Here is a 9,254-nt window from a genome sequence, read left to right as displayed (position 1 = left end):
TGGCCAAAACTGATGTTGATTTTTTAACTCCCAAGAATGATCTAATCGCTCTGTGGTGCACAGTGTTGCAACTTGTGTGCTCACCGAAACCTCAAACACTGGAAACATAGTCAGACACAGGACATACACATGAGTTATATAGTTGTGTATATGTATGAAATGTTTAACTTTGTTCAGTACAGATCCTAGTGCTCTTCCCGCTGACTGAGCTAGAACATTGACAGCTTCTTTAAATGTCATGTGTGCATCGAGAGTAATGCCAAGGTATTTATACTGTTCAGAGTGAGATAGTACTGTTGAACCAAAGCTAAAAACAACTGAACTTCTCTGTAATGATTTGTGTCTAAAATGTACTATTCGTGTTTTGTCTTGGTTTACCACTAGGTCAAACTGTATCCATTTATATGTATAAAATATTTTTGAGGTGGGAATCATGTTGGGTAAACCTGACATTTCGTTTGAAAAAGAGTTATGCAATGTCCCGGTATCAGCTCTCATGATTCTATCACACCCATCTGAAACGTTTCATTATCTATTCTTTTTCCCATCACAAAGTTTCCTCTTTGTGTGTCCCCACAGCTTCCAGTTTTCCCAGTACCACCTCCTCCATGGCCTGAGGATCACCCTGTCACCACATGTCCCAGCCAGGGTAAGAACCAGCTACTGCCTCCATGAATCATATCAACTAACCACGTCTCTATTCACACGGACCAAACAAGCGATCTTATCTGACCCAATTTTCAGTCCTGTTATGAGTAGGTTTCGAAAAGTGAGGACTTTGGCGTCTTGAAAAAGACTCAAAATGAAATAAGTAAATGTGAATTTGGATATGCTTTATGACCAGAATAGTGGTTTTACTTTGACACACTTTGAAAGTTCTTTTGCATTTGCATTTTAGCGGTTTAAAAACATCCACAAACACTAGGACACCTAGTTTATCACATGCTGCTGTTTTTTTATCAGAACGCAAATTTGATGTGGCCCATGAAGTAGCGACAATTAGTATTTGTTATCATTCTGTCTGTTGTATGATTCATGGCTCTGACTTAGCATAGAAAAAAGCAAATGAAAAGTCTGTTAAATCATATGAAAACATTTTAAGGCTCAAAACACCTCTCTAGCATGTCACTGCATGCTTTACCTGAAGTGAGATATAGGCTATAAGGATCCTGGATGAATCGCAATTGGAATTATTCGACTGTTTTATTCCCAGAGCTGTTTTATTCTCAGAGCTCATAGTGTGTATGTATGTATGTATATATATATATATATATATATATATATATATATATATATATATATATATATAGTGATTATCGGCTCAATTGTGTTACAAAAGGATTTCTCCAGAATTTTCCAGTGAGCATATTTGCTGAGAAAAATGGTGACGTGTTCAATACTTATTTTACCCGCTGTATATATACATATATATATATATATATATATATATATATATATATATATATATATATATATATATGTATATATATATATATAATATATAGCGGGTAAAATAAGTATATATATACAGCGGGTAAAATAAGTATTGAACACGTCACCATTTTTCTCAGAAAATTCTGGAGAAATCCTTGTGTAACACAATTGAGCCGATAATCACAACCACACCCACTCTTTATAACCAGAACAGTTTTTAAGATTGCTTAAAAACAGTCAGACCTGACTTCATGGGAACGTTTGTGTGATGACGGAGTTATGACGTTGGATAAGAAAACCTGATATGAATTGTAGATGAATTCAAGTTTCACAATCAACATCATAAGATAAAGGGATCAGTCAGAAGATAAAAAAAATGATTTATACATTCATATATTACAGCAGTAGTAAAAACACATAAAAGACACAATACCAACTATAAAACGGAGTCATAAAATGTGTCACTCTCTGAATGTGATCCTTGCTCTGTTAAACATTTCTATTACCAAAATGACAAACATTCCTACTGACAACGTCACTTAAATGAGTGAAGGTTCGGGGTATGATATTTATATAGTAATAATAAAAAATAACGTATATCATGTCAGGAAAACATTATGTAAATGCGATATCTATAATAATCAAAAGAATTCAGAAGATGTTTGTCAAATCAATAACAACTTCTATCACACTGAATCTGTGTCATGGGCTGATAAAACTTTCATTGTAAAGTCTGACGTCTTATTTAAGGTCATACTTTATGTGACTTTAAACCATATGCTGCTGTCTTTACTCTGTCAATATTTAAAGGGTTTTCATACAAGTTGAAACACATTGTCCGTTCTGCCAGTGTTACCTCTGCAAAGGAGGTCATATTTTCAGTTTCGGTTTGTTTGTCTGTTTGTCAGCTAGCTTAAGGGAAAAGTACTGGCACGTTTTTTCCTGAAACTTAACGTGTCGCATGGGCCAAGGAAGAAACCATTACATTTTTCAGCATATTGGCCTTGGCAGAGCTCTGCGCTCTCAGAGTGCTCTTCTAGTTTTGAATCATGTTACCACACTCTAAAGGCATTTTAATCTACTTTAAAGTTGTAGAGGGGGTTCTTCCACCAGGACTAGCTGCTTTTCTTTTTCAAACCAAACAGGGTTTTCCTCAGTTGTGTTCCTTGTTGACATTAATAAGATTTTATGATAAATTCAACTTGACAAGGAAATTGCTTAACATTCCACCGTGCAAATATATAATTGTATTCTTGTGGCGTTTCACAATTTCAAACAATACTGTGACAAATACAAAGCGTGGACTCATTTTCATGATAAGTCTTTAACACAGATGAGTCTTAAATGAGTCTATTTATAGTCAGACCATGATCAACAGACATACCCTCACTCACTGCACTATTACTCTTGATGATATCATCAAGTCCTAATGGAATTGATGTGAATATGTCTGAGTAAAGTGTTGTTAAGTCTGGTTCCAGCCATGATTCAGAATTCATATTGGAAGGGAAATTTTACATTTCTGAAGCGTGTCTTTGCCGCGATGGATTAATGGTTGTCAAAGCGGGATCTTCAAATCACAAGACGAGTCAGTTACCAGCACACATTTGATACCCTTCCTCTCTTTAGTTCCCTTAGTTTGGAAATCCTCACCATTCACAGCTTCAGAAATAATGTATTTGACACAGTTTAAACACTTCGAGGTGACATGGTTATATTTTTCTATCCTGAACTGATGGCATTAAACACTTATACTTATTTAATGTAGAAGCTTAGATAAAGGTTGCGTAAGACAGATAAGATTCCTGTTCTTTTTTTTTTCAGCCTCCAACAGTTGAAAGGAGTTTTTCATGGTCATAACTACTTGCTGTCCAAGACAAAAAGAAAAACAGATGTGCATACTTTGGCCCGAGGGGCATTCCCATTTTAAAAAACTTTCACTAAATCAAATCCACCAACATGAATATATTCTAGACTATCAGGAGACGATTTGACCTGTTGTGTCACCAATGCCCTTGAACACGTGACACACTTTGGAAGAACCCGATCCTCCTATTAACATATGTACCTTTTTATATTTATATTTAGAGTTACAATCTCAAAGCTCTCAGTTTTGTTGACTTTGGTGCACCTATGGCTATAAGCGGTAGTTGCAGGTGTGGTGTTGGATCTTGCTTCCCAGAGATCCAAACAGTGTCGGGAATTCAAGGTGAATGTCAGTTTGAAATCCTGCAAATGCAATCTCTTTTTTATTTTCAGTGAGCCATAGGTTTATTTACCATTGTGTCACCTCATTCGGCGATGGATAGTGACTTAACAGCCATTTATTTTAATGAAAATATTTGAGATTATTACTTTAAGAATCAATAAAAAATAGAAACTTAGAGAAAAGCAGTCCATCTTGTCTTCATAGCGCCTTCACATTCCCCTTTCATGAAGTAGACACATGTTTGGGGGGGGCACTGTCAGTCTCAGGCAGACTCTCCCACAAAGTTCAAATGACAGCATTGCGCGGAGGATTCGTTGCGTTTACTGTTGAGCTGTCCGGCGGCATTTGATCACCTTTCACTAAGAACGGTAAATAACTGGAGAGGTAAAGACCTTTAAACTTGGTGCTGCAGAAGCAGTAGATCAGCGGGTCCAGCAGACAGTCCACGTAGGAGAGGACCATAAGGCCGTCGAAGGCCACGGCAGCTTTTTCCTGCCAGGGGTCAGGCCACAGATTGACCCGGACAATCAGCAGAAACACCCTGGCTATGGTGCAGGGGAGGAAGCAGAAGGAGAAGACCACCATGACGGAGGTCACCAGGAAGACCGCTCTCCTCAGCTTGGTCTGATCCCCGACGGTTTTTATCCTGAGCCGGTTGACGATGTGCACCGTGCAGTAGACCAGGATGATGAAGGGGATGATGACCTGGGAAAAGAAGACCACTTCTCGCATACTGTCCACGACATCCTTAAAAATCAGAAAAAGAGGATCATCTTAATATGACATTTACATCAAAAACTAATTCTTGCTCTTGATTGGCCATTGTGTCCCCCCAAAAGATGTATATCGGGACTGCACCGGTCAGCAGTTTTAACCACTATGCTAGATCAATTTTATAAGTCAAAAGCAAGTAGGAAACTCTCAGGCGATCTGAGGGTGATCTGCCTCCAGCCAAATGCTACCTTATTTAGGTTTTTGTAGTGAAATATGGAGGTGAAAAGCGATCAAAAAGCGATCGACAGGAATAAATTGAATCAGGGCTTCTGACAAAAGTTCAGGTCAAAACGATGCATCTCGCTGCACTGCGCTGCGTCACTCACGGACAGCTAAGTCACGTTTCATGGTCATAATTCAGGTGATTTGTTAAAGAAATCACACAAAATATCAGTTTTACAGTGGTACTATGTGTATAATTTCTTCAAATTAGCAAAGTTTTGAGAAATGAAAAGGCTTTTGCCACATCGGCTGTAATAGCGATCTGCTGACAGGAGTAGATCTTGAAATTAGCACCCCAATGTTCTGAATCCAGGAACGATTTTTAACCAGGAATCTATAATATAAAGGGGAATTAATAGTGTGTAATCTCCTCCGTTGTTTTTCTTTTGAAAATGTTAATATTTTGGTTTTGAAACTTTGGCATTTGGCATTTGGACACACTCGGTTTAACACGTTCCAACTTTAGCAAAGCTGTTTGGTGTGTCAGTGCAAAAATAGCTCTGGAAACTGTCTGTATCGAAGTGGAGCTCTTGGATGATATAACACATCCTTCATTTCTGATAAGGCATCTCAGCCACTTAGTCACATGAATTAGATTATACTCTCTGTCACTGGTGAAATGTGATGAAGTACATTCACAAAAGCACTGTACTTAAGTTACATTTTGAGGTTTTGTACTTTACCTAAGTATTTCCATTTTGGCATATTTGTAATTGTACTCCACTACATTAATTTGATACCATTAGTTATTAGCTACTTTGCCGATTTAAATTATTAACACAAAAATTAACACAAAATATCGACTTATAAAGTATGAGGTATCATTCAAAGTTAAGCTACACAGCAGAATATTAGGTAAGAAAAACTAGCTCCACCTTTAGAGGTTGCACACTTTAAAGTGATCCTTACACATAAATGCATCAGTAATTATAATCCAGTAATATAATATTTATTATTCTGAATAATAAGTAGTTTTACTTTTGGTACTTTAATTATAATTTTGAGGTTAATACGTTAGTACTTTTTAAATCCAGCACTTTTACTGATCTTTAATTTTAACCAAGTAAAATATCTGAACACTGCTTTTCTCTCTTACTTCAGGCCCGGTCTCTGTTCCCGCTGAATAATTCTGTATTTTGTGTTGACACTGCGTTGCACAACTTGGAATGACGTAGCTATTGATGTGATGTTTTGAAAATGTGCTCACTCAGCGCTTTGATGCATCAAGGTCCTAACTGACAGCATATAAGTGAGAGAAACACGTGACATGACACGCACCCTTCCAAGATATTTTCCCAGTGAAGCCGAAAGGCTTTTTAATTTATTTTAATTTCATGCACTACACTGGATTTTTGGGACTGATGCTGGTAAACTTGCCAACAACAAATGGAAATCGGAAGAGAGATGCGTAGTGACATAACACATATCACATATTCAGCGTGGAACATTTTTTACCTTGACCACAGTGTCGTTTTTATCGTCACCCTCCTGTGTGTGGCTGTTGCAGCATTCAAAGTTCTTGAGCATGGTGGGGATGGTGAGAGGCAGCAGGAGCAGCCAGATGAGGATAGAGATCTGCGGAGATTTCTTGAGAGCTCTCAGGAGGTTCTTGCGACCGGGGTGCACCACGTTGAAATAACGGTCGATGGAGGTCACCGTCAGGAAGGCAATGCTGGCTCCTCGGTTCAAGAACAACATGAAGAGCATGGCTTTGCAAACCGTGTCATTGTCGCTCCGCCTTTCCCCTTTGATGAAGTTGTATGCCTTTATCGGCAAACAGAAGAGCAGGAGAATGTCAGCCAGCACCAGGTTGAACAGGAAGATGTTGTTGCTGTTGGATTTCCAGAATTTCAGCTTGAATATGAAGAGGTGGAGGACAGATGCGTTCAGAGGCAGAGCCAGTATGAATATCACAATCATGACGGCTGCGTAGAACTTGTACAGTGCCACGTTCGTGGCATCGCAGTCCCCAACCTGGAAACTAGATGCATTTCTATCCATTTGAGCAGTGAAAGAGTAGATGTATAATATGAATTACAAGCCAGAACGAGCAAAGAGTTTTTCTCCTTAAACTGACAAGGAAATCACTTCACACATAAGTCTCACCAGGCAAACACACACTAACACACACACTAACACACACACACACGCACACACACGCACACACACACGCAAACAAAAGAAGAAACCCGCCAAACAAGTTTCTTCACTGTCTTCAGTTTTAATCCTCGTTTTTGTTAAAGATCCTTCTTTCAGTACACCTGTGTGTTTCTGGTTTCCAAAATCATTCAGGTTTGACTTTCCTGTTTTTTGAGTGCCAGTATCGGGTCTGGAAGAGATTCTCCTAGTGTGCCGAGCAAATGCTTGACAGCTTCTCTGCTTTGAGTTTGCCTTGCAGTTAAACCCTGTGCCCGTAGCTCCGCCCTTTTTGTAGCCTGTGCTCAATCTGTGCTCCCTCCTCAGACAATGATTTAATCTTATTGGGTTACTCAGTAAACTATGCAGTGGATCGAGGTATAATTAAAGCACAGCAGTCTGGTCAGCTGGCGCTCAGTAGCACAGAGATACTCACTATCTGCCTCTGGGATTACTTTTGTGACCAGGATTGATAGTAAGGCAATTTCATGGTGTATTTAACACCCTATCCCTCATGTTCTATCAAACTGATAACACACACACAAATTAGTTAGCTCATTTATGATGGGAAGTATGGATATTTTTGCTATAGATATTATATACAGGCTGCACGGTGGTGTAGTGGTTAGCACTGTTGCCTCACAGCAAGAGGGGCCGGGGTTCAATTACCGGGCTGGACAACCTTCTGTGTGTTAAACCCTGTGCTCGTAGCTCCGCCCTTTTTGTAGCCCCGGGAGGTGAGTCACCAGCTGCTTTTCCACTGCGGGACCAGTGGAGCCAACAAGGGACAAATACCAGCCTGTAAGATTTAAAATATAAAAATAGACCAAACTCTGTTTTTCTTAACAGGAAATTGTTTAAACATCGAAAGTTGCGAGATTTATTTTGTGATTAAACCCGATCAAAGTCTGCATGCCACGGTCAAGCACCGACAAGCCCCCTGTGTGAACCCCTCGAGCTGATACAAGTTTAGACAGACGGCCAATCAACGGTGTGAGAAAACTGTAAAGGAATCATTTCCTCTTTTTGCAAAGCATACTGCTTTTTTTTTCCTGCCACAAACTGTGAGAATTTACCATTTTGCTACTCTGAGGATTCAGTAAATCGTTACATCTCCTCAGCAGATGCTAAAAATGCTGAAAAAAAAGATGGTTATTCTGAGAAAGATTCCCCTTAATAGTACGCAGATGTGGATCCCTGGGAATTGATGATGAATGTACTTGTAGGCAAGAGGAGATTGATATAGCGCATCTGTCAATGTCTTCTACTATGTAAGGAAAAGTAAATTAGGTTGCATGGAATGTTGTGTCCTAAGGGAGGAGGATTTCTTTAAGGGAGGAGGAGAAGAGGGGGGGATCAGTCCACGGCCTCACACTCAACTCTGAATGCCTCCAACTTTGCAATCTTCAAAGTCCTTCTCTACTCTCTACAAGTTCCAACAGGTTTTACCGACGTGGCGAGGACCTGACCTCTTTTTCAAAATCATGATTTAAAAGCCACCCTTACACGAGACTAGACACATGAAACGTCAAAGTAATAAACAGTTTAAGTAACTAGAAAATACATCAGTCTTTTATGTTTCTTTGCTGAACATTTCTCCCATGTAGTTGAATGGTTTTACTGATTGACAGGAGAAATAGTTAGGCTTTGATCTTGTAGTTAAGATTCATACCGAGCCACTGGAATGCTTGATTTAATCTAACGTGTCTCGGGTTGCACCAACAGGGATTCATGAGTAAACCAAATTAAATCTTGGTTTAACTTTGAATCATGTTGCATGGAAATTTAAAAGTAGCTCAAAAAGAAGAAAGTTTAAATTTAAACGTCAGTTGTTTTTTTTTACTCCGAACCTAGATTAAATTCTGCTGCACCAAAGATTTAGACTTGAATTTGAAATGTGATCCAGGTATTAACTTTAAACTTTTAGAATGGCATTTTGAGATGGATTGTGCAAAATATCAAGTTCTTCGAAGAAAATTAAAAGAGAGATTCAACCCAGTTTAGTTTATGATGCTGCTGCTAAATTTCTCTCAAGATGGTGGTTCAGCTAGAACAGGAAGATTCTCTTTTTTCCTCACCGTGACAAACGTTATATTCCTTACTGTGCTGTCCGTTTTTTATCTACTATTATTTTGCCAAAGTGTTCCATTAATTTGGCCAACACGTTTTTCTCAAAGGAAGAGAAATTAGAGCTTCTGTGCCGAGCTTTTGTGAGTAACGTTTAGCTAACTAACTGTCTTTTTAGCTAGCTTGATAGCAAACAATATAAGGTGCAACAGCTACATTGCACGTACGCAACATTCATTCATCATTTTGGTTTAAACTTAGATTTACTAAACAGAGAGTAGTTTTAGGTTTACTCATTTTAAACCTAGCTTCACTAAACTCTGATTAGAACTAATCTTAGATTGAATTAAACCTTGTTGGTGGAACCCAGCCCTTTGACTTGACCTTGTCGGATGAGTACCTTTTCCTGACC

At 38.7% G+C, this 9,254-nt stretch overlaps 1 protein-coding gene across 1 annotated transcript; it reads right to left on the bottom strand.

Annotated features, from left to right (window-relative positions):
* Positions 1-3,598: 3,598 nt before the first annotated feature.
* On the bottom strand, positions 3,599-6,684 carry LOC129107064 (12-(S)-hydroxy-5,8,10,14-eicosatetraenoic acid receptor-like). Its single transcript, XM_054618425.1, has 2 exons — positions 6,095-6,684; positions 3,599-4,390 (listed from the first exon to the last, which is right to left on the bottom strand). Exons 1-2 carry the CDS (start codon positions 6,638-6,640, stop codon positions 3,929-3,931), a joined length of 1,008 nt encoding a protein of 335 aa, XP_054474400.1. The 5' UTR covers positions 6,641-6,684; the 3' UTR covers positions 3,599-3,928.
* Between the last annotated feature and the right edge of the window lie 2,570 nt (positions 6,685-9,254).

The sequence above is a fragment of the Anoplopoma fimbria genome, chromosome 18 (genome assembly GCF_027596085.1).
Source record: "Anoplopoma fimbria isolate UVic2021 breed Golden Eagle Sablefish chromosome 18, Afim_UVic_2022, whole genome shotgun sequence".
NCBI lineage: Eukaryota > Metazoa > Chordata > Actinopteri > Perciformes > Anoplopomatidae > Anoplopoma > Anoplopoma fimbria.
This window is presented reverse-complemented; position numbering and strand designations above follow the sequence as displayed.

Coding starts and splice junctions, on each gene's coding strand:
- LOC129107064 (XM_054618425.1), bottom strand. CDS start 6,640: ATGGATAGAAATGCATCTAGTTTCCAGGTTGGGGACTGCGATGCCACG. Junction 4,391..6,094: donor AAAACGACACTGTGGTCAAG/GTAAAAAATGTT, acceptor CTGATTTTTAAG/GATGTCGTGGACAGTATGCG.